Below are 24,960 nucleotides of genomic sequence, written 5' to 3' on the forward strand. Positions count from 1 at the left end.
GAAGGAGACTGACTGAGGCCCCCCCATACCTAGGGCTCCACTCCCTGACCCACTGCCTGAAGAGACTGGGCAGGGAGCTGGCCTGGACATGGGGCGACCCGCCCTGGGAGGGCCCCAGCTCTCAGGGCCACGGGGCGTCTCACCTGGTTTGGCATGCGGAGCGATGGCCGGGGGCCGCCAGGGTAGCGAGGGGACATGAAAGGCTGCAAGAGACAGAGCAGGGGGGCAGGTGAGAGCACATCCCCAGAGCCCAGCCAGGGTGGGGCGCGAGACCGGAGCCCCCGGGGCCGGGGCAGGGCGGCCTGAGCTGGGAGCTCGCCCGCTGCTCAGAGGGGTCTAACGGCAGGCAGTGATGCATGGCCCGGCTAGAGGCTGCAAGGCAGGAACCCAGGCGTCCAGGCCCAGCCAGACCGGATGCACCCAGCATTCCCTGTCCCGCGGCCCTGGGTAAGCGAGAGGCTTGGTGCCCGCAGGGGACGGGACAGAGGTAGGGTCTTACTGCACCCCTCAGCTCCTCCCCCGAGGGGGCTCTCAGCGCTTTGCCGGGGGCCCCCGTATCACTAGCAGTGTCCCATTTGGCAATGGGGAAACTGAGGCAGTGACTTGCCCAAGGTCACCCAGCCGACCAATGGCAGGTTTCCCAAGCGCCCGGCCTGTGCCTCCCGCCCGGAGCCGTCTGGACTCATTGTGGGGCTGCTGTTCCTGGCGTCGCTGCGTTGACACAACGGACACAAGGGGGTTTGCCCTGAAGCTGGTGTTACGGCTGCTGCCCCGGCCCCTCTGCTTCTGCCCACGGGGTTTGCATTTCAGCTGCGCTCCCAGGCTTGTTCTGAGGCGTCTCCCAGCAGCAGGCCCCCCCAGGCGCTGGGCAGAACCGCCGTGATAGGGCTGGGAGCCGCCCGCGCTGCCATGGCCTCGCAGAGGCCCATGCACCCAGGCTGGCACCCGCCAGCCAGCCCCCCAGCTGTCCCGCAGGGACTGTCCCTTCACCCCCCCAGGGCAGGACTCCCCCCAGTCCCCGTGAAGCAGAGCCCAGGGGGGCCGGAGGGACCCAGCGCCTCTGGAGTGGATGGATCCTAAGGGCTGAGGCGTCCCGTTCCCTGAGGGAGAGCTGGGCTCCCCCACAGTGGTGCCCAGCCAAGCCCCTGCCCTGCTGCCCCCAATTTACCCCATTGGTCCCTCCCAGCTGCAAGGGTCTCCCCACATCACTCGCCCCCAGCCCCTCCCTCACAGCGACGGACACCCGGATCGTGCAAGGGCCAGGGGCCTTGTGTTGTGCACAGACGCTGGCACTGGCTTCGGCGGGGCCTGGGGGCTGCATGGCCCAGCCCTTCTGCACGGCTGCCCCCCCATCCCAGGCCCCAGCCTTGCTCCCTGCATTCAGGCCTGGCTGGGGCAGGTGTCAGCGTGTGAAGGGGCGGGGGGGGGGGGGGGGGGGCTGAGGGTCCCTGGAGGCCCCTATCTCCCAGCTGGGGGATGGAGGGTGCCAGGGCAAAGCAGATGATCTGACCCGCTGTGCAGTCCCACCGGGAGGAGCGGGGTGGGCCGGGCAGCTGCCCGGGGCAGGGCACATGGGAAGCGGAGCTCACTCCCTGCCTGTCCTGCGGGGCCGTGCTGAGCCCGCGCTCGGGGGCGGGGGCAGGGGCCTGAAAATGGGAATCTGCCGGGCACTGGGCACAGCCCTGGGCTGTGTGTGGCTGCGTGGAGCGGGGTGCAGACGGGGGGCTGGGGTACACCTGGGGATCTCCACGGGTCTGTGGCAACGTCTGCCCAGCTGCCAGGCCCCAGGAGCCCCCAGAGCCTCAGGTGAGCGACCCCACGCAGAGTGGGTGAGGATGCAGGAAGCGGGGGGCAGAGTGGCTTGTGGGGGGGGATGCGCACACTGGGGTCGGCAGGCTTCTTCCCCAGGCCCAGCCTGTTGGGGGGCGTTGGGCCGGCTCGCCCCAGAAGGCCTTACCTGGCTGTGGGGCCCCAGCATGGGGGCGGCGGGGTTGTGGGGCGGAGGCTGTGCGTGCGGTGATGGCTGAGAGCCCGGAGGTCCCTTCAAGAGAAACAAACCACAGAGCGTTACAGGAAGGAGGGGCTGGGCCGAGCCCCCGTCATCCGCTGCCCATGGCCCCTGGCCTGCTCCTAGGCCCTGCTGGTGGGTCCCTCTCCCTGGGGACTGCCAACCAGAGACCCCCCCCCGTGTACCTGAGCTCCCCGCTCACCTCGGCCTGGCTGCTGCCCTGAGCCAGGACATGGGGCCACTGCCCGCCCATGCTGAGCCACGGCCATCGCCCCGGGTGGGGGGGACATGCCGGGGGAGGTGGGGTCTGGAACATGTGGGGTGCCTGGCATGTGGGGGGCAGCCCAGGACCTAGGCACTGGGAGTGGGTGTCTCCAGCTGCCGTCGGAGACGCTGGTGCCCCAGCGCTCTGGAGCGGGGCAGAGGTGAGGGGAAGCCCCAAGCACCAGACAGCCGGATGGCCTCAAGCCGGTCCCCACGTCCACCTGCATGTGGCAGCAACCCCCCCCCGGCACCCCTCCACAAATGGGGGCTCTGCACACCGGGTGTGGCTGGGCAGGGGCAGCCACGGAGCAGCACTCAAGGGGGGGCCGCTCGTCCCCAGGCGTGAGGGGCAGGAGAAAAGCTCCAGCTGGCAGAGCTGAATGTTGGCAGCGCCAGGCGACTCCTGGGGCTGTGGGCACCCGTCTGTGTTCCCAGCAGACTGTCCCTGCAGGGGAAGGTGCGGTGACCCCAGGGCCCCCAGAACGCTGCCCGCCTGGCTCCCACCCCATGGGGAGGTGAGGAGCTGCAGGCTGCCCTCGGATCTTGCCTGGCACAGACTCAAGGCAGAGTCAGTGCCCAGCCGGAGCAGGCCAGGGGTTCGTGCACGGGCAGCGTGGCACAGGCTGCACAGTGGCTCCGCTACCCTGGCCCTGAGAGCCTCTCCCGCCCCCGCCCGTCTACCCGAAGTCCCCAGCATGTCGCCGACAGCCAGCGCATCGGTGCTGTGCCCACGGCCACGGAGATGCAGAGGGGCCCATGTCCCACCCCTGGGCGCTGCGACCCGGCTCTGAGCACAAGGCAGGCGCAGGAGGGATCGGGCTCCCGTCTCCTCCTTGGGGCAGCGGTGCTGGGACTGGTATGAGGTTGCGGCGGAGCCAGCGAGCCCATCCCCGCACGGCAGTGCCGCTGGCCCCTATTTAACACTCAGCCTCCCAGGGCTCCCGGCCTAATGGGGACCATATGGCATCGGCAGCGCGGCAATACTGAGCCGGCTCCCGCCGGGCGGGCTCAGCCAATCCGGACGTGGGCGCCGCGCGGGGCTAAACGATGCAATTAATAAAATCATTTTCTATCCAGCTAAGGAGATAACGACTTGGCACAGCAGTGCCTCCCGTTCAGCACCGGCAGTGCCCTGGCAGGCCGGCAGGGGACGGCCAAGGAGGCACATGGCTGGCTCGACACTAGGGGGCAGCGTCTCCCCACACATCCCTTCCTGTCCACCCCACCACGGCTCTCAGCTGCACAGCGAAGCCAGTTGGGCCCCAAGGGTCTGAGCCCAGAGCAGAGCAGCTGCCAACGTCGACACCCACAGCAATGCCCACACCCCAATCCCTGGCTGCACCTGCACCACTCCGTGCAAACCCCCTCGTGCACACCCCAGGCACGCTCCCCGTGCACACACCGACCCTGTGTGCCCCCCCGTGCACACGCACACCTGCACACACACCCTCCCCATGCACACACCCCAGGCACCCTCCCCATGCACACACCAACCCTGTGCACCCCCCCCCGTCGTGCACTCACACTCCTGCACACACACCCCAGGCACCCTCCCGTGCACACACCGACCCTGTGCACCCTCCCCCCTCGTCGTGCACACACACACTCCAGGCACCCTCTCTGTGCACCCCCCCGTGCACACGCACTCCTGCACGCACACCCTCCCTGCACACGCACTCCTGCACACACCCCCTTCCCCGTGCACACACCAACCCTGTGCGCCCCCCCGTGCACATGCACTCCTGCACACACACCCCAGGCACCCTCCCTGTGCACACACCGACCCTGTGCACCCCCCTGGTGCACACGCACTCCTGAACACACACCCTTCCCACGCACACACACTCCTGCACACATCCCAGGCACCCTCCCCATGCACACACCGACCCTGTGCACCCCCCAGCTGCATCTTCCTCCGTGCCCACGGCATCAGCTCCCCTCCCCGGCTCCACCTCCTCTGCCCCCCATGTCTCTAGCAGCTCCACCAGCCTGGCCAGAACCCGCCCGTCCTCCACTCCCAGGGGGCGGGTGAGCCTGAAGCCGACCGTGTGTCCTGACAGTGCCCATAGCATGTGCCAGCCCCACACTCAGCACCTTGGGCTGGGCTCCCTTGGAGGTGCAGCTGGGCACACAGCTCTGATTGCCAGGTGCACAGGCCACATCCACTCCACTGCGGGGGCAGCCCGTTCCTACGCACGGGGGGGCGCTGGCCACAGAGCAGCAGGGCCCTTGTCCCTCGTCCCTCAGCACCAGTTCACACCCCTCTGGGTGGCCAGGCAGCTCCCGACTGGAGGCCCAGCAGCCAGGCTTAGGACATGGCGGGGGGGGGCTGGCCCCCTTTGCAGCGCAGCGGCTGCTCCTGAAGCACAGCAGGGGAGAGGGAGGGGGGCTGCTGCTTTCGACTCTCCCCTCACCCCCGCAACGCAGCAGGGCCCCCGTGGGAACAGGCAGCCCTCGGGAGCAGTAGGCTCTGACGGTGACTCTGACGCTTGCTTTGGGCACTGGGACAGCCCTTGGCTGGCAGCAGGCCTTGGCACTGCTGGAGGTGCCCGGAGGAGGGACAGTGGTGCCAGCTATGCCCCAGCACTGCAGCGACCCAGCAGAGTCCCCAGCAGCAGGGCCAGGGCAGAGCTGGCAAGGAGCCCACGGGGTCCCCCTTGGCAGGGCAGAGCTGTGGAGGGCCGGCTGGGTCTCAGAGGGCAGGGCGCTGGCTCCCAGGGGTTACGTGACCCCAAGGGAAAGGACTGGGGCTGCCCTCTCCCTCCACAGGGAATCCCTGTGGGGACCGCCCACCCCCGGGCACCTTGTCCCCTGGGCGTTTGCTGCTCCCCACGGCGCACCACGAGGCCACGAGGCCCCACAGCGCGCCACGCAATCCGCAGGGAATGGGGCCCCCAGCCGGCCGCGCAGTGGGGCAGGGTACCTGAAAGAAACCGGGTGGCATGGGTCCTCCTGGCATGCCGTCATTCGGGGGCATGTTCCCCATCACGGGGCTGGGGGCCGCCGCGGCACTCTGTGGAGAAAGGGCAAAGGGCAGCGGTCATCCAGAGGGGTCACATGCTGTCCAAGGCTGGGGAGGGGAGTCTGGGACGGTGGGAGTCAGCCCGCCCCCCCACCCTGCCCTGCGTCCCCCTGGGAACATGCTGCGCCCCCCACTGCCCGGCCCCACTCCCAGCCCAGGAAGGGGGGCAGCCTCCAGGTAGCTGCAGTGAGGGGTCAGAAGCCCTGGCAGGGAGAGGCCTCTCCAGGTGGGACAGCCTGTATTGAGTATTGGGGGCCCCTCCAATACCCCATGCATGCCCCTCCCTCAGCACCCCACACGTGCCCCCCACTCCCCATGGCTGTGCTGAGCCCCTCCCCCACTCCCTGGCGCTGGTTTGGGCTGGTTCTCATAGGGCAGCGGTTGAATTTGGGGTTTGGGGGGAGCCTCCCCACACATGCTCCCTCAGTTACCCCCCGGAGGCTGTGCTGCTGAACATGCCCTGCGCCCCCCCAGCTCTCCCCCCATCCCTGCCCAGCCAGACCCCCACAGCTGGCTGGCCAGTGACAGAAACCTCCCACAGGGCTGAGGTGGCAACCTGGCCTAGTTGGTATGGCCCAGTCCAGGGAGCCAGGACTCCTGGGTTCTATTCCTGCCACTGACCCTGGGTGGGTCACTGCCCCTCCTGGTACCTCCCCTGTCCATGAGCGTGAGCTCTGGGCCGATGCCCACAGACGCTGCTGAGAGACGTGTGCTCTGCCCTGGCTTGGGGCCCTCTGTGGGGAGCTGGAGGTGAATCTCCTGCCCCTGCCATGGGTCCATCCCTCACCCCAGAGGGGTTCTGCTCCTGGCAGAGAGGGAATTCACCCTGCTGGGGGCAAGGGGCTGTCAGGCCAGACAGGAGGCAGATGTGCTTGGCTGTCAGCAGGGTGGCCACAGGCCTGGCCCCTTGGCGGGATGGCTTGTTTTTGAACAGCCGGGCTGTCAGCCAGGTAAATGAATGACGCGGTGTGCCAGGGAAGGGCTGAGAGCTGTCAATGTGTGGGCTGGGCATGGGGGTGGCACAGAGCGCCAGGGTGGCCAGGACCCTGGAGCCAATGCCTCTCTCCTAGGGCGCAGGAGCTCTCGGCACCTGACAGTGATGCCTGTCTTGGCCAAAGACTAGCTAACCCGTGTGGATACAGCCGGTGCCAGCCATGCCCGAGGGCAGCACCCCCTCCTGGGGACAGGGGGGAGCTCGGCTTCCTTGGGGCAACAACGCTCAGGCCAGGCCCTGCGGCCCCACAAAGCAGGGAGGAGCCGGGATTTTGGCTCCAGCAGCTCGGAGGCGGTGGGCCCTTGCTCCCCACCAGGAACGGAGGGCTGGGAATGTGCCCCTGCCCATGGCGCAGCCAGCCTAGGAGCCTGCCGCACCCAGCCGAGGTGCCAGACCCTCGGGGAACACCCCTCCTCCCAGCCCGCTGCCCCCAGGCACTCGGCGAGGCTCAGGGCCGCCACCAGCAAACAAACTCAATTAGGCTCAGCCCGGCGCCCGCTCGTTACCGCGGCTGCAGATTACCCCTCGGCTCCGGTCACCATGGTCCCCGTGTGCTAATTACAGCCCCTGCCCCAGGTCAGCTCCCCCGACTGCCCTCATTACAGGTGGCACCAGGGGCGCTGGCCCCGGCACAGCTGACAGTCAAGGCAGCTGGGGCCGCGCTCATGGCCAACGTGCAGCTAATTGGATGAAATTAACGGCACTAATTAGCGAGGCATCAGGACGGGGGAACGAACCATCCCTCAGGGCTGGGTGGAGCTGGCCCAGGGGGTCCCCACCCAGCACCGACCAGAGCAGCGGGGATGTGCCCAGGCCTCAGCTCCCTGCCAATGCCCCTCGGTCCCGACCCGCAGCTGCTCTGCACCTCTCCATAACTGTCAGGGAACTGGGGGCCGTGGGAGCAGGTGGGGGGCTCCCTGCAGCTGCTTTCTGCTCCAAGACCCCCCGCACCTGCCCCCACCATGCACCAGGAGTGGACGCCCTTAGTAGAGACCAAGGGAGCTCCAGACTAAGCACCCCCCTCCCAGGCCAAACCTGGCCTGCACCTCGCTAGTCTGCAATGGGGCGGCGCAGTCCATGGACGCTATGGGGCCCAGCATGCTGGGGCCCGCTGGCCAGGGCACAGCCGCCCAGGAGCCAGTGAGCGAGCGCCTCCTTGCCCCCCGATCATCCAGCCAGGACACATCTCAGTACGAGAGAGACAGAAATAGGTGGAGAATCCAGCCAGAGCTGCTTCCCCCCCCTCGGCAGAGCCCCCACCCCTGCCTGGGGAGTCAGAGTCAGGCCACCTGTGGGGCGGGGCGCTGCAGGCCTGGGCTGGGCTGTGGGGCAGGCCCGTGTGGGTGTGCTGTGTGCAGGGGGGCACACGGGCCCCGCCGCCCGCGTCCGTCCGAGGGGAGCTATTAAAGCCAAGGAATGCGCTGGCTTTCCGGCTCGGCCCCTCGCTGCTCGGCCACAAATGGTTTCAATTTGAAAGGGAGGCGGCTGCTTTCTGCACCTCCATGGCCGTGCTGGGGAAGGGGCCTGCAAAGGGGCTGGGGGGCCCCGCTCCATGGGGCTGGCTGAGACACTGCCAAATCCAGGGCCCCGTGCAATCTCCCCTCCTCCTCCTGATCCTGTCGTCTCCTTCTGCCCCCTGCGCTGGGACCACCCCCCTCCATCAGCCCGGGGATCTTCCCTTCTGTAAGGCCCCCTGCCCCCGAGCCGCCCTCCCCTCTTTTGCCTGGACAGGGCCTGCCCCGACTGGAACGCTAGGAGTTGCCCCCAGCCGGCCCTACCACGGCCTGGCAGACCCCCCCCTTTGCCCCTGGGGACACAGCCCAGGCGGGGCGGGATGGCGGCGAACAGGAGGGATGGGTCAGAGGGAGCGGGTGACACCCGGGCACAGCACACAGAGGCAGCGTCTCTGCCCACACGGACGGTGGGAAGGAGCTGAACAGCCTGACTCTCCTGCCTGGCACCTGGGGCCCAGCGTCCCCCCACACAGCAGCTGTGAACATCCCGGAATCCCAACAGCAGCATCTGTGCCCGCTTGGCCCCGGGGCAGACGGCAAACGCGGTGCAGGGCGGGGCCAGGGCCTCCGGACAGGACAGACAGACCAACCAGCAGTGAAGGACGCACACAGACTGCCCTGCTCTGGAACAAAGCATGTCCAGTTGTGGTGAAAGGAACCAGGGCTGGCCCGGTAGCGAGCGGGATGGGCACACTCGTTACCAGCGCCAGAAACAGCCAGGCCACAGAGCCCAGATGCCCCATCCCCTCCCAGGGCCCTGTTAGAGCCAGGTTGGGCACACCGGCCGGTCCTGCTCTGGGGGACCAGTCTAGCCATCCCCAGAGCACAGCTATTCTCTCCCCCGCAGCCCTTTGAGCATGACTCACCCAAGGCCAGGGTCCGTCCCCCCCACCTGGCAAGCCCTGGGGGAGGCTGCAGCTGTAGCTCAGGGGCACAGCGTCTGGCCCTCACCCTTGCATCAGGCCAGTTTCCCTCCCTCCCTCCCGACCCACGTCCCTTTACAGCTCAGCGTGGCTGCACAGAGCGGTGACCCCCTGAGGGGCACCCTGGGGGGGCTGGCACAGGGTGTTAGCACTTGCCTGTCTCACTGCTGAGCCTGGCAGGCCCCTGTGCCCCACATGCATTACCCCCCCACCCCCCGCGGCAGACCAGCCCTGGAGACCCCCAGCTGGCGCCACCGGCAGGGAATTTCAGCCACCTCCTGCCGCCCACTGCAGATAGAGGGCCGGGCTACCAGGGAGAGAACACAGGACATCCAGTCCCACGGCCCAGCTGGGCTCCAGGGCTCAGCAAGCGACCAGACCAGCCGCATGGCAAGCCGAGGGTTAATACTAGCCCCCCTCCACCTCCCCCCAGGCGATTAACAGAGTCAGGGGCCTCACCACCCTACAGGAAAGAAGATTTGGTTCTAAGCAAGACTGGCTTGGGGGTGGTGAGGGAGATTCAGTGGGACACGGGGCCTTTCCCCTCTAGGGGTGTCAGCTCTGTGCCAGCCCCATGGCAGGGGACTGGCTGGCTTGGGGGGGAATAGGGCCTCCCCCTCTAGGCATTGCCAGTTTGGAACCAGAACAGATCAATAGCCCCCCCAAACCCATTCCCTTCTGAACGCGGATGGACTCACTGGAGCTGGTATCCTCTGGTGCCTCGTGGTGGGGCCCTTCCAGACTAGGGGGTGGCTCCACGCTGCTGCCCCTGGGATCTACTATGGGGAAGACGCGTCCCCAGGGCTGTCAATGCAAGCCCGGGCCTCGCAGTGCCAGGCCCCCCGCCCCCCTGTGCTGGCTGTATTTATCGTGGGAAGCCCTTGCTGAGCATATGGGGGGAGGGGGCCCGTTAGCTGCCCCCCTGCTCCCCCAGGCTGCACCCTCCCGCTGGGCGCAGATAGTGATCTCAGCCCCGCGCCCACCGGCTGCTTGACACACCGTCTCCGGCTCTTTCCACAGGCGCCACGTGCCAATGCCTGCCCAAGGGGCCAGACCCTCCGTGTCCAGCACGTTCAACCCTGGGTGCCCCAAAGGGACCCACCCCGAGTGCTGTATACGGGAACAGGACACCCCCCCCCCATGGAGCATGGGCCTCCACTTGCTGGCTCATGCCCCATCCCCAAACCCCCAGGCCCCTGCCAGAACATGCTGGCCATAGGCATTGTGACGTCACAGGCTGGTGTGACATCAGAAGGCCACTCCCAGTGATGTCACAACGGCCCAGCTGGAGGACTCTGCCCAGCCTCCTAGAGCAGCTGGGTATTTTTACCCCTCTGCTTGCGGGCATCTCCCTGCCGTCCACAGCAGCAGAGCTGCCTGGCGCTCCGGGATCGGGCTGGCTAGCGATGGGCAGCTCTGTGCGTGCACCCTCCAGCCCCTCACATGGTGTGTGCTCCGCTAGCCCCCACAGCCGCCCCCACCTGACAGAGCCCAGCGGCTCCTCTCAGGAGCCAGTGACTCATTTACATGAAATATGACTAATCCCTTCCGTGACAGATGTCACCAATTGAGCAAGCGGGCGCTGCACACAGCCGGGCTTGCTGGAAACACTCCCTCCATCACGCTTAAATGGAGAGGCGACGCCGGCCGCCCGCCTGGGCACGGCCCCACAGCTCAGCAGCCCCGGGGCTGGCCAGCTGCAGGCTCCTGGCAGGGGAGGTGCAGGGAGGGGTGAGGGCACCATGCCCACGTGGTCCTGTCGGGCAGCCCCCTCCCCGCTGGGTCGGCAGGGATCCAACGAGCGCTGGCATGGACGGCAGAGATAAGGAGGCCGTGTGGGCGGGTGGGTTGCTCACTCACTAATTCCCTGCCGAGTGACGAAACGCGACACAATCACAACTGGGGCAGGAATAGACTGACAGCTGCGCCCCCCCCATGCAGAGCCAGCGCCCGGCTCCTTCTCTCCTCTCTGGCTGAACCCCCACCCCTGCCCCGGCTGTGTGTCACCACGGGGCGGGTGCAGGCTGGGGGGCAGAGGAGCACCGAGACTCAGGACAAACCAAACACAGGGGTTCTCTTTCCAGGCTGTTTGCAATGGGAGGGGGGGGTTGGTGGACGTGTCTGGGCACCGCCGTGATGGCCGGGTGGTGCCAGGCGCTTTCTCAGATGCAGCGAGAGCTCCTCCTGGGGAGCTGGTGGGGCTGGGCAGGATCCTCAGGGGGCTCCTGGGGCCCTCCGAGGGCCGAGCCCCCCATGACCAGCCCACTCCTGTTAGCATGCAGTGACGTTGCTTGGGCTGGCCAGGCAGAGGGAGCGGAGAGGCAAACGGGCACTTGGCTCCTAGTGACCCCGCTGAGCCAGCAGCCACAGAAAAGCCTGAGTGCACTAAGGTGCCGTGTGTGAGCAGCCCCCTGGGGACCCGCCAGCAAGGAGAGGTGGCATCGGAACAACCTTCCTGGCAGCCCCTGGACTGTGGGGCCTGGGCAGAAGCACCCAGTCACGCCGCACCTCACACCCCAGGGCTCAGCGCACTCTGTGACACAAGCTCCCCGCCACGCAGGAGGGGAATATCACCCCCCCGATTGGGAAACTGAGGCACAGACTCACTCCCACTCCACAGAGCTAGGGATGGAACCCAGGAGTACTGACCTGTGATTCCCGGTGCTCATTGCCAGATGGTTCACATGCCCTCCCCACTGTGCATGGGCACCCAGGGGGCCACGCTGCCCGAGGGCACTTGGCTACCACCACCACGATCCCCTCCACTGGCTGGCTCTCCTGTGAACTGGCCCAAGGAGGCAAGTGCTGGGGCTTAAAGGAACCGTGTGCAGCATCTGCTGCCAACCTGCAGCCCGGGGAGCCGAGGCCCCTGCCTTCATGGTGCTTCAGCCCCAGAGCCAGGCCCCATGGGACTCCCATCCAGCCAGTCCCACACACGGAGCCCCATGCCATCCGCTCCCACCAGACGCTGGGGGGCAGACAGGATTCTAGGAGGCAGCAGCAGCCTCAGCGGGGACATGTTCCCCAGGGCAGAGCACTGGGCAATGCTGCATCCCTGAGTCGGCATCACGGGTCATGCCCACCCTCTCCCCCGTGAAGTCACACAGGTCATAGGCAGCAGGAAGCCCCCCCCCGCCAGGCCCCGGGGCCCTGATGCCCTGTCCCCGTGGGCCAGGGGCTTGGCCCAGGCAACCTCTCTGCTCCAGTGGGAGCGAGCGAGCGCTAGGGCCCTGCAGCTGGCCGAGCAGACACGGTTATGGCCCCCTGCCTCATTTATCAGCTGCAGGATCAGAGCAGGCTGGGCCCAGCTGAACTCACTTTACAGCCATGCACAAATCATTTGCAAGACAATGGAGAGTCTGTGCAGGCAGCCAAAACCAACAGCGCCGGAGGCGAGGCAGCCGAGCGGCACCCCATGAAACCGGCCTCCCCAACGCCAGCCGCGCAAATCCCCCCCCCCCGCCATTCCACCCGCGCTCGTTAACCCCCTCGCCGCCTGGCCACCTGCACCCGCCTCACGCAGCCCTTTGTCTGGGGCTGGCCGCAGCCTGGCCCCGCTTCGCCCCAACAGGCACCCCCCCTCCAGCCACACTGCCACTGGGCTGGCTCCCAGCCCCACCCAGGCCTGGCAGGCTGGCAAATCCCCCTAGACGCACACCCCAATTCCAGGCCTCCCCAAGGGCCCCCCATCGCCAGCCAGCTGCCGTCTCCCCTCGGGGTTCCCCGCATCGCTGCAGCTGCTCTCCTCGCCGCAGCTCAGGGCACACATGCATGTTATCGCAGGGGCAATGGTAAGCGCAGGGCTGGTAGGGTCAGGGCGCTGGGCTGGGTAGTGGGCACCCCGGCACAGGAGGGCTGCTGGCATATGTCTCCTTGAAAGACAGAAAGCACTGGGGCGACTCAAGAATCAAGAGAGCCAGTGCAAGGATCTCGAAGAGGGAGCTGGCACCCCTGCCCCCAGCTTGGGCAGAGCTCTGGTGCCCCCAGGGACCATGCCGTTGCAGGCCAGGCCCAGAGCCCCAGGGATGCCAGGGCAGTGCCGGGAGCAGGGGAGGAGCCGTCACAGGGAGGGGGGAGCTAGCTGTGGCAGCAGAATGGCCAGGAGAGCTGCTGGCACTGGGGCTCGCTCCCAGCTGTGGTCTTGAGTCCGTCCCACAGACGGTACAGACTGGGACCTGGCGTTCCCATCCTGCCAGCGTCCCCCTGGCCACCAACAGCCAGCTGCTGCCCATGGCCCTGCCGAGAAGCCAACTCAGGCAGCAGGGTGAGGGGTGCCAGCTGGACCCCAGCTGGCATCTGTCAGGGCCCAAGGTGGGCGGGACACAAGGGCAGCAGGAAAGCCCATGTGGGGGCAGGGGACGATGTCCATCAGGGCGGTGAGTCCTGAGGATGCCTGGCGTCAGCACGGACAGGGCAGCCCGGAGAGAGATAAAGCTGGAGGTGTCCGTACAGCGGAGCAGTGTCTGCAGCAGGGTCGCTAGGAGCTGCCCGTAGAACACGTGGGGTCCAGGAGATTCCTGGCCTTGGCCCACGGTTCCAAGGCAGGGCTGGGGCGTGTAGGGGGGGAACGAGGAAGGAGTTGGAGGGGCAGCGCGGGCTGACAGTGCCCAGGAGTGTGTGTGACAGAGCAGGGCAAGCGCCCAGCGCCCCAACAGAGGAGGCACCCGAGGGAACCTGGCACCACAGGTTGGAAGCCCCCTTGAGCCGTCCACGCAGGCGCCAGGCCCCATGCGCCCCCTGAGCCAGCGCCAGGCCCCACGCGTCTTCCGAGCCGGCGCCAGGCCCCACACGCCCCCTGAGCAGGGTGTGGTGAGTTGGGACATGGCTGGTTCTGGTCAGCGCTGAAGAAGGGGTCAGGCCAGCTGCCCCCCGTCAGAGCTCCTGGGGACGTCACCCAGCCGAGCTCCATGGGGCGGCTGGCCATGGGCTCTGGGGCCAATTCCACACCGGCTGGCCGGGCGCTGCCGCAGAGGCAGTGATGAGAAAGGCAGGTGAGGGGCTGCCCAGGGCTGGGGGAGTGGGGCTGGGGACCCCCCCAGCGCTGTCAATCGCAGCCCAGCTCCAGGCCTGGAGATGCAAAGCAGGTGTTGCCATGGCAACAGGTTGGGGAGTCTCTGCATCAAGGTCACGAAAACCAGCGAGAGAAACGAGAGGGAGGGGGGGTGGGGGGAGAGGAGGGGGCGTGCGGGGGAGGGGAAGGAGGGGGTGCTGGGAGAGGCAAGAGACGGGCAGGATGGGAGGCGATGTGCGGGGGAGGGGAGAGCATCCGTGGCGGGGGGGGGGGGCACACCAAAGTTGTGGGGGGAGAAGCTGCCAGGGCCTTGAGGCAGGCCCTTGTGGGGGCACGGGGGTGCGAGCAACGGCAGCGGGGGGCTCCCAAAGACCCATCAAGCACCTGCCCTCTGCACCGGCTGTCCCAGCAACACCTCCTCCTGCCCCCAGCCTGTCTCCAACCCCCCACCAGCTCTTTCACTTGTCCGCCCCTTTCACTTGGCACGCGCTGGTGCCAGGCTCCGTCACGGAATAGCCAGGGGCTGGGGGTGCCACACTCAGGGCCGCTGGGCAGCACGCAGAGGGGTGCGCAGGGTAGCAGGGCCTGGATCCCAGGGGTGTTCCCAGGAAGAACCGTGGCCGGGGGGCACAGGCACAGCTTTGGTGCCCTGCACCAGCCCACTGCTGCCAGCGGCGCCAGGAGGCTACGGTGACGGGCACTACAGGGAGACACAGGCATTAACAGAGAATAAAGAGTGGGGGGAGGGACTGCCTGGAGCCTGCAGGCAGGCAGTGAGCTCCCCAGGGGTGCAGGATCCCCACGCCCTCTGCCCTGCTCTGACACCACCTGCTGTGGCAGGGAGAGGGGCAGAGACTTGCTGTCTCCACCTCCCCCTGGGAAGAAGCACAAATATCTTAAGTAGCCACTGAGGCCCATAACCATGCACAGGGAGGGAGGGGCATAGCCACGTGGGGCGGGGGAGCATGTTTGTGTGGACACACACATGCACCCTTAGCATGAGAATCCTCCCCCACCTCCCTGATGCCCACCCCCACGGGGGGTGCATTGTTCAGGGATCATGAAAGCAGAGGGGCCGGGGCCCCCCACCATGCATGCAGCACCCCCGTGTCCTCCCCAGGCTCCAGGGGACAGGCTGCCAGCACAGCTCTCTCTACTCCTGACCCCGCTGTGTCTGTCAGGGTCCTGGAGTGCCCCTCGCTGGAACTCAGCCCCTGCCAATGCCCTGTGTCCTCGCCCCCAGGGCACCGCCCCCTGCCTCCACACTGCCCAGCAGTGGGGGCAGTGGACCCTGCCCAGCTCTGAGCGAAGGCGTCAGTGCCCGGCCAGCGAATGCCAGCCTAGCGGGGAGGGGGGCAGATAACACAGCGTCTCCCCTCACTGCTCCTCAGACAATCCCTCCCCAGCCAGGGCCCTGTCCCCACACGCACACTCAGCCACCCCCCCCTCTGCCCCCCGCGGTCAAGACACTCTCAAGTCCAGCAGAGCGGCTGCTGCCCGCTCCCCAAGGTGGGGCACCAGCAAGGGGCAGCGCGCTGCAGAGAACCATCAGCCATTAGGGTTGGATGGGCAGCCCCAGGGTTTGGCTGGCGGCCAAGATGGGCAGCTGGTCCCCATGCGCGTCCCCCCGCCCCCAGCTCAGACAGCAGGGTGCAGCCCAGGGTGTGTGTGTCCTAAGCCGCATGCACGTGGTCCTGCCCATGGTACGTGGGGGGCTGTCAGCGCACACCCCCTGTGGCACGACACCAAATCTCGTTGGCAGGGCTCAGCTCCGCTCCCAGCGCCAGGCCTGGGTGTCGAGGTCCCCACCACGGCCAGCCCCAGGACCCCCCTGCAGACAGGGCCCCAGCCCGGAGGGCCTTTCCCTCGCATTCCCAGACAGGGCACCTCCACCGAGGCTTGGTGGGAGCTTGGGAAGCAAGTTCTGGGGGCCCTGTTCCCCCAGCCCCACAAGTGGGGGGCTCTCAGCCCTGCTGCTCCAACACCAGACAGGCTAGAACCAGGGAAGGGGCCAAGGGAGCCAATCCAGAGTCAGACCCGGGTCCTGCAGCCAGGTGAGCTCAGCCGCTCTGCTGCTGGCCAGAGAGCCACCCCCATGATCTCTGGGGCCTGCCCCGGTGCCCACGTGGGCTCTGGCCAGGCAGCCTGGTACCGGCAGGAGGCTGGTCGCTGTGTGCTCCACATACCATCAATTCTCTCCGCTGCCCAAATACCTGCAGCCAAGGAGCTGAGAGAGGCAGCCATGCCACTCAGCTGGCTATCGATCACAGGCCAGGCGTTGGGGGTGAGCTGCGCTGGTGCCAGTCCTGACTCACCCTCGCACGGGGGCAGGGGGTTGGCACTGGGGCAGCGACCTGTGGGGCTGCGCCCCGACCCCCCATGGCTGCACCCCTCTGCTGTGGCTCCCAGCCCCCCAATGGCCTCCCTGCTCCCAAAGCACTTTCGCTTTACATATGCAAGGCAGCGCTGCCATGGCAACGGGGCCTGCCTGTGCCGTCTGACCCGAGCGGCGTCGCTGCGCCAGATTCTCATTAACTCCAGCGTGGCAATCAGTTCTGCACAGAGCACAGGGCCGGGGGGGGCGGGGGGGCCTTTGCTAACAGCAGGACCTGGCTGCGCCGTGGGCCCCTGGCAAGCGGGTTTGCGTGAGCACCACAGAGCTGGCTCTGAGTCCCCCCTGCTCCCCGGGGCTGGAAGGTGGGGGGAGAGAGCACATTAACCCCTTCAGCACCCCTCCCCACTGCACCCTCACCTGATAAAACACTCAGCACTTGGCAAACCCGCAGCCCCCGTGGCCAGAGGGGAAGGGCAGGGACCCCGGGGGGCTGAACCTAGACACCGTCCTAGAGAGAGGACAGCCTTGCAGCCAGAGAAAGACAGACTCAGCCCTGCCCAACGCCACACAGTGACTCAGGGGCTGAGCTGGGAACAGACCCCAGGAGGCCTGACTCCCCGACCCCGCCTGTAACAACTAGAACCTACTGCCTGCGAGCGGCTGCTGCAACAGCCTGGCTGCAGGGCACCAACTAACTTCAGGGCAGGGGGCTGCAGCCCCACACAGCCTCCAGCATCTAGGCCTGACCTCTCCCTCCCCTCGCCAGCTACTGACCGAGCAAGGCGTGGGCCATCCAGGGGAGGGGGGCATGGGGCTGGGAGATCCGGGGGGGGGGGGGGGGGGAGAATGGGCTGGGAGATGCAGGGAGTGGGAGATCCAGGGGGAGGGGGAACTGGGCGATCCAGGGGAGGGGGGTTGTGGGGGTGGGGAGGCTGGGAGATGCAGGGGAGGAGGGCGTGGGAGGCCTGGGGGAGGGGGGTTGGGTGATCCAGGGTGTGTGTGTGGGGGGGGGGGGGGGGGGAGACCTGGTGGAGGGGGTGCTGGGCAAGCCGGGGGCGTGGGGGTGGCTCTGCCCAGAAGGTTTCTCCGGAGCCTGTGTCTTCCCAGAGCTGGTTACGTCCGGGAGCGGCACCCAGGCTGGGGCACTCCAGGGGCATGTGCTGGGCAGAGCAGCAGAGCCCCCAAGCCCTATGGGGCAACGTTCCAGGGAAGCCAGGCAGAGCCAGCCTCCTCCAGCTCTGGGTAGAGCCCAGTGCAGGGGGCTTGGAGCATGCAGGCAGCCCCTCCCCTAGGTAACGGGGATAGGGGGTGTCCTGTTGCTGCTGGGGGACATGGGCCCCAAGAGCTGTCACGCCGGCACCCCCTCCTGGGCAAGATGCTGCCTGGGTGGCAGGAGCCCCAGGGAGCCATGGGGTGGGAGGGGCTGGCACGGACAATGGAACCAGCCCAGCCCGGCTCCTGCCTCCACGTGGAGGAGACAAAGGGGCCAGTGCTGGGGGGGGGGGGGGGGGAGTGGCAGCACTGGGGGAGGGGGGGGGAAATCAGCATTTTCGAGCCAACCTAGACTGGGGGGAGGGAAGTGGGGGATGGGACAGAGGGAGCCTGCATCCTCTCCCCCTGCAGAGTTTGCCCAGGCAGGGTAGGAGGCAGGAGGCCCCTTGGTTCAGTCAGTGGGGCCCATCTCATCTCCTCCCCCCATGCGCAGGCTGGTTGGAAACGGCTGATTCCCCCAACACACACGCATCCCCCCCCATGGTGCCGAGCACAGGGCTGGGATCACGCTGGCCTCCCGGGGGATCTCCTTCCACTCAGGACTTTCCCCAAAGGAGGCTGGGGGGGCCCGTGCCACCCCGGGGCTGCGATGGGGGCAGGGCCCAATAGCACCCACAGCTGGGGTCAGAGTATTCCTGAGCTGCCAGGGCCCCCCCAGCACCAGAGGCCCTGAGTAAAGCCAGTCCCTGGGCAGGATCCAGTGCAGGGCCCGAGCTGGCACACCCCACAGCTGCCCCACACCAGCACCCCTTGCCCAGAGCTGGCCTGTGGTAGGCCCCAGCCCTGAGGCTGCACCGTGGAGCTGGGAGCGCATGGGACCCTGGCCTGGAGGGCATGTGCCCACGGTGCTGGGGCTGCATGGCCCAGGGATTACACACATGGCAATTCGTGTCCTTCTCAGCAGCCTGACTGCAGTGTCAGTAAATAGACCCGAGTAATTAAAGAGCCAGCAAAACAAACAGATGGCTCCATGCCGGAGGGCAGCTGGGAGGGGGGCACCATGCTGGGGGCAGAGCTGGGAAGGGGACGACCATGCCAGGGACAGGGTGAAGGGGTGGCATCGTGCTAAGGGGGCCATGCCAGGAGCACTGTGCCATGCCAAGGGGGCTCCTTCATAGCAGGTATCGGTGTGCCCCCTGGGGTCATCTCCACCAGTAGTCTCACTGCCCTCCATCCAGCACCAGCCTCCCCGCACCTGGCCTCAGCCACCAGGCTTCCAGCATGGGGGCCCGAGCATGCCATGGGCATGTTCCACCCCTGCCCATCCCAGCATGTCTCCCTGCTGCAGCCTGGGGCTGGACTCAGAGCCAGTTGGACCCCCCAGCACCAGCGCCCCACAGCCCCTGCCCACTTCACCAGCTGGCTCCCTGGTGCCCCACACACTCCTCAGTGCTGGGGCAGAGCTTCCCTCCCACTCTGCACAGCGGGTATCCCCCGCAGGGCCATTGCTGTCTTGCTGAGCAATGCAGGGCCAGGAGCCCCACCCCGCCCTGGGCAGCCCATCCAGTGTAGAGGTGAGCTGTCCTGTCCCACCAGGACCCTGCCCTGCCAGAGGGGCTGCCCGGCCCACCCATGGCCGAGGCACAGCATGGCACATGCCCACAGCGATGGATTTGCCGACTCCGCCAGCCACCAGGCAGTTCGGCGCTTGGCAGCAGAGCAGCAATGCCAATGCCAGGACAAACAGCTGGGGAGCCTGCCCCACACTAGTCAAACACAGGCAGCCAGGGGCAGCAGCTGCACTGTTGACTCTGTGGCCACTGATTAACTCCCCAGGAGCCCCGTGCAGATAAGTGCCCGAGCTGCTGCGGAGCCCTGACCCCCAGCGCTGCCTGAGCACCATGGGGCAGGGGAACAGCCCGCAGTGCGCTCCATCCCCCGGGCTCTGCAGTGACTCCTAGGGGCAAGCGGCAGCATCTGAGCGATGGGGATGGGGTCCCTGCAGGGCTGGCACTGGAGGGGAAGCCAGGGTGGTCTCTGGCTAGTGGGATGGTGCCTGTGCTGGGCCCGACCTTGGAGCAGGGCCTCTCTCTGTGGCTGCCTGAGACATAGGGTGTGCAGGGAACGGGGCCCGCAGGGGCTAATCTGGTGCCACTCCAGCCCTGAGCCTGGCAGGGTGCCCCAGAGCCCGGCGCAGCCGAGAAGCGACAACCCGTTTGCTGGCTGCCCCTGGCTCCTGCTCCCAGGGCTAATTCTCTCCAGATGGCCGAGGCGCTCGGCCCCCCACAGCCAAGCTAAGCGAGCCCGGTGCTCCGTTTCCCCAGGCAAGCTCTAGAGACATCCAGTGCCCCACTCCCAGAGGCGTCCTCCTGAGTCCCCCGAGCACACCCCACACCTGCCCCACAGCCAGGCTGGGCTATAGGGCAATCTGACTGGCTGCCCCACTGCTGCTCACCCTGCCAAGCCCTGCGCAGTGCCAGGGAGCGGAGCCGCTGAAGGCACAATGGGGCCCAAAGCTGAGGCCATGCCCCCCCTCCCTTGCTCGTTAGAGCACTCCTGCCAGTGCAGGGGGAGGGACTCTGCATGCATTGGGCAGCGGGAGGTGCGTGAAACTGACCCCCCTCGCGGTGGCAGAGGAAGATGAAGAAGGGACCAAGGCTGTCCCAGGTCTCTGGGAAGAGGAGAAAAGGCGGCAACGTCTTGCCCACCCCTAGCACTGCCCCCCAGCACTGCTCTAGGGCACCAGGGTCAGCACTGGCGGGGAGAGCACCCCCATGCGCACCAGCCCAGCCATTTCCACACAGGTCTGCTATCCATGGCCTGCCCAGGCCAGGCCTTGCTTAACACGAGGGGACGCAGACCCAGCCCGGGGCCACTGGTTCCTGAGCCCCAGGGGCCCGGTTTGCAGCCCTTCTAGTTACAAATTAAACCTTGAAAACGGGATTTAAGTGAACCCTGAAGACTTGGCTGACAGAGAGGGGGGCACCGGGGAGCAACCAGGGGCCTGGGATCATGATGGGGCACGTGCACGTGTCTCTATCACAGTGGGTGTGCGCACACGTGTGAGGTGTGTATCTGCATGACTGTGTGGTGTGTGTGTGTTCATAGGGGCTGTGTGCACACGCACGGCCATGCTCTGTGCACGCTCCCGTGTACGGGGTGCGTCTCTCTCTCTGGGAGCACAACGTGTATGTGTGAGCACAGTCTGCCAGGCCTGGCCTGGGGCAGCAGCACCTATGGCTGAGCTCAGAGCAGGGGGCAGTCGGCAGACACCCGCTGGGAATGAGCCGCCGCCCCTTTAAGCCCCCCCCCCCCCCCAGGCTGAGGGCTGGCGCGCCCCGCACTCTCCGGAGCGTGCTGGCTGATTCTCACGGGGCCCGGCCCGGCGCTCCACTCCCCTCCCAGAAAATTATTCATGTGCACAGAGCGCCAGCAGGAGCTGCGCCGCTCCCTGCAGCACGGGCCTGAAATATTAATGCCCCGCGTGCAGCAGCCGGGCAGCCAAGGGCAGCCAGGGCAAGAGCGCGGCCAGCACCGTGAACCTCAGCCGCCCTGCGCACACCCTACGGAGCTGCAGGGGCACCCGGGGAAGGGGGTAGCTGCCATCTGCTTGCTCTGCACAGCCCGAGGCAGCAGGCGCGGGCTCGGCCAGGCACCCCACCGCGGGCGCTGAGGCTTCTGCACAAAGAGGAGGGAAGCAGGAGTCCCTGGACCACCCCCACAAGGCCTAGGACTGGTTAGGAAGGGGCTGGGCTGGGGGGCTGCTCACAGGCCACAAGCCCTGCCGAAGGAAAACCCCCACCGTGCCCCGGGGCATCCCAGCTACTCACAAAGCCCCTCAGCCAGCTCAAAGGGGAGACCGCCACCCCCCTCCCAGCCCAGTCTCTGGCTCCTGCCCCCAGCCAGCCTGGGACCTTCCAGCACCCTGCCCACTCCGGAATGAAGGGCGCTGCTCTAGCCTCCTGCACCACTGCCAGGCAGGTGCCACACAGCCTGCATGGGGCCTGCGTTACTGCAGGCTGAGAGCAGGACCGGGGCACCAGCACAGCAGTGGGGGGAGGGGGGGCGGGGAGCCCCAGGTGGGAGAGCAGGGGGCTGCGGGTGAGGATAGCGGGGAGCAGGGCTGGGGGGAGCCTGGGCTGGTGTAGCAGGGGGGTGCAGGTCAGGGTTGAGGGCCAGTGTCAGTAGGGCGGGGGAGTCCAGGCTGGTATAGCAGGGGGCTGCGGGTCAGGATAGAGGAACACCGGCAGGGCTGGGGGGAGCGCAGGCTGGGAGAGCAGGGGGCTGCGGGTGAGGATAGCGGGGAGCAGGGCTGGGGGGAGCCTGGGCTGGTGTAGCAGGGGGGTGCAGGTCAGGGTTGAGGGCCAGTGTCAGTAGGGCGGGGGAGTCCAGGCTGGTATAGCAGGGGGCTGCGGGTCAGGATAGAGGAACACCGGCAGGGCTGGGGGGAGCGCAGGCTGGGAGAGCAGGGGGCTGCGGGTGAGGATAGCGGGGAGGAGGGCTGGGGGGAGCCTGGGCTGGTGTAGCAGGGGGGTGCAGGTCAGGGTTGAGGGCCAGTGTCAGTAGGGCGGGGGAGTCCAGGCTGGTATAGCAGGGGGCTGCGGGTCAGGATAGAGGAACACCGGCAGGGCTGGGGGGAGCGCAGGCTGGTAGAGCAGGGGGCTGTGGGTCGGGGTTGAGGGGCAGTGTCAGTAGGGTGGGGGGGAATGGGGAGTCCGGGCTGGTATAGCAGGGGGCTGGGGGTCAGGATAGAGGAACACCGGCAGGGCTGGGGGGAGTGGGGGCTGGGATAGCAGGGGCCTGTGGGTCGGGGTTGAGGGGCAGTGTCAGTAGGACAGGAGATTGGCAGGAGCCCCCCGCTCCCTGACCGGCCCCATGCAGCCCCCTGCTCCTCCCTTCAGGCTCTGCACCTAAACACGCCCAGCTGTGCCCCCTGCTCTCTGTTACTGACACCTCCCCAGCTCTGGGCTGCAGCTGGTAATGGGCGGCCTGGGCCTGGCTCCAGCTGCACCAGGCTCCCCCTCTCTGGTGTAACCAGAGCCGCCTGGAGGGGAGCAGAGCTCCGCCAGCCCGCTGGGTCCTAGCGAACCCCGACTCCCTGCCCCTCGCCCCAGGAGGGCAGTGAGCTGGGAGTGGGGTGCAGCCCCTCCCTGCCCTGCCACGACCTCCCACAGGGCGTGCGGCCCAGGCTTAGTGCAGAGAGCCAGGACACCTGGGTCCCATCCAGTCCGGACATCGACGCCCTCTGGCCAACATGGCCCAGCCCCCAAATCCCAGCTAGGGGCCGGGGCAGGGCCTCCCTCTCCCAGCTCCAGCCCTGCTGCTCTCCCCTGCAGGCAGAGCGTGACCAGGGGCCACGTGCAGCGGCCAGCCCCTGCCCCCCACAGCCTGGCACCCAGCCAGCTCCCCACTGATTTCACGAGGCAAACCCTGCGAACCAATCTCCCCTTCTCTGTACAACTGCACCACAGCCTTAACCCTTCCCTGCCCAGACGCCAGCCTGCCACCCTGCCCCACACAACAAGACTTCATCAGTGGACCCTGAGGCTGCCCTGCTCTGCCGGGCCCACGCTGCACAAGCCAGTCCGTGGCCTCTCTGCTGCCCGGGCCACCATCTCAGGTGCTGGCACCTGCTCTGGGAGCTGCATGGAGCCACGGATTCCCCAGCCCCTGGCGTGCTCGGCCACGGCTGGCAAGGGGGGTGGGCAATTGGAGCTGGGACCTTTCCCCTCCAGGGGGCACCGGCTCGGATCCAGCCCCAGGGTGGGGCTTTTCCCTCGTGGGCACTGGGTCCAATCTCACCCCACCCTTCAGTGACGCCACCTGAGGAACAGTCAATGGCTTGTGTGACCTGAGTCTGCAGGTTCTCAGTTGGTCCCAGACGGATGGGTGCCTGTGCCATGCAGCCGCCCTCACAGCTGGCTCCCCGGGGGTCAGCCCTGCAGTGGGGAGAAGGCCTGGTCTGGCCATGTGGCTGGCGGCCTCCGCAGCAGAGGGAGGGGGGCTGAGAAGTGAGTCTCCACGCAACAGCCTGTTAACATTTCTCACCTGGGCATGTGGTTAAATCACTGCCCCTGTCCTGCACCAGAGCTGGCCGCAGCACACGGGGACTGGTGCCAGGAAAATGGCTCCAGCCCTGGCTGTGTAGAAGTTGTCTGTCACACACACACACACACACACACACACACACAGCGCCACGAGCGCAGTCAAAACACACGAGCCACCTGTCCAAACGTTCCCATCACACGCCCCGTCTCCGCGGCTGGCAAACAGGGTGTTTAGCAGGGAGACAATACAGCTGAAAACACAAACTGAACGACAGGAGAAAGGAAGCTGTCGGCACAAAGTAACAGCAAACCTGTCCCCACTTCCAGCCCCACGCCCAGCTCCTGCAGAGAACTCCCCGCTTAGATCCAGTCCAAGTGCTTCACGCCCTCCAGTTATGCCAGGAGCACGGGGCATGGGGCAGCGGGTCCCGCGGGGGCTCCCCGCCCCAGGCTGCTCCTGCAGACGCACAGAGATGGGCGGCACAGAGCCCTGTCAGGTAGACCAACTCAATGCAGTGGGCTGGGTGCTTGCAGGAGGTTTCCGCCCTGGGGGCAGCCACTCTCCAGCCCAGGACGCTTGCCTGAGGGCTCCCTTGCTCTCCACCTGCCCAAGAGAGGTGTCCCTTGCACGCTCCAGCCCTTAGCCTTGACCTCCTCCAACACCCGCTAGCTGGGAGGTGCCGAGAACCACCTACGCCCTGCTGCGCCTGCACAACCGGGCGAGTGTGCTTGCACATGCGCGTGCAAAGAGAGCACGCATGCCTGCCATTTCGGGGAGGGACCTGGGCGGTGGGTCATGGCAGCTCACGCCCGAGGTGGAGATGGCGCCTGCCCATGGCCCGGGGTCTATGATCACCCACAGGGGGGGTCAGAGATCACAGTGGATGTGTGAGGAACTACCCAGCAGGGTGCCGGGGTGACCCCAGCAGAGCCCCCACTGGGTGACACCTGGGCACTCCCACCCCACCAGGTCACAGCCCCCCCCCAGTCTCAGACAGGGGATAAGGGGTGGATCTGAGGGTAATTAACAACTGGCTGGGGAGAAGTCTCCGTCCCTGGGCTGTTTCCCTAACCGCTCCACACTAGGAATGGTGGGGGCAAGTCTCTGTCCGTGTTACGCAGGTTGTCACAACAGTCCTTCTGGCCTGGAAATACAGGGTCCGTCTCCCCCACCTTCCATGTCCTGTTTAAAATAGGTCACCTCCCCCCCACTGCTGGCCGGGAGGCAGCTTGCATGGCCAGAGGATTAGTTTAACCCCCGGGATGCTGGCGCTGTTTAAGACACAGGCCTGAGGGGGCAGCCTGCCCACCAGGAACCACCGCGAGTGCCCGAGTCTGACGCCAGGAGCTCTGGGGCCGCCCAGCTAACCCCCTCCTGGCTGGGAATCCAGAGGCTAAGAGCCTGCTGCTGGCTCAGAGCGCCCCCAGCCCATAGACGCCACCCCCCTGGCCTGGGAGCTCCGGGGCACACGCCACATCCCCCGTCAGTGCAGCACATGGTGGGGAAGGGGCTGGGTGTGAGCACGGTGCTAGCCAGACACGAGGCCGCGTGGAGCTGGACATGGGGTGGGGGTGGGGGAGGGGAGGGGGGTGGGAGGCTCATCCCACAGGGAGGGCAGAGGGCGCATGA

At 67.1% G+C, this 24,960-nt stretch overlaps 1 protein-coding gene across 2 annotated transcripts in view; it reads right to left on the reverse strand.

The window, feature by feature from the left end:
- The window catches only part of SSBP4 (single stranded DNA binding protein 4), a 37,799-nt gene that overhangs the window by 6,085 nt on the left and 6,754 nt on the right, over positions 1-24,960 (reverse strand). The window contains exons 5-7 of one of the 2 annotated variants that reach the window (XM_065422270.1): positions 5,196-5,285; positions 1,958-2,041; positions 144-203 (exon numbers count right to left, since the gene is read on the reverse strand). In XM_065422270.1, the coding sequence (XP_065278342.1) occupies positions 144-203; positions 1,958-2,041; positions 5,196-5,285 (234 nt within the window). Of the gene's footprint in view, positions 1-143; positions 204-1,957; positions 2,042-5,195; positions 5,286-24,960 lie in introns of those variants that run through there. The other variant, XM_065422271.1, reaches the window with a different exon arrangement.

This window comes from Emys orbicularis, chromosome 24, assembly GCF_028017835.1.
Source record: "Emys orbicularis isolate rEmyOrb1 chromosome 24, rEmyOrb1.hap1, whole genome shotgun sequence".
Lineage (NCBI taxonomy): Eukaryota > Metazoa > Chordata > Testudines > Emydidae > Emys > Emys orbicularis.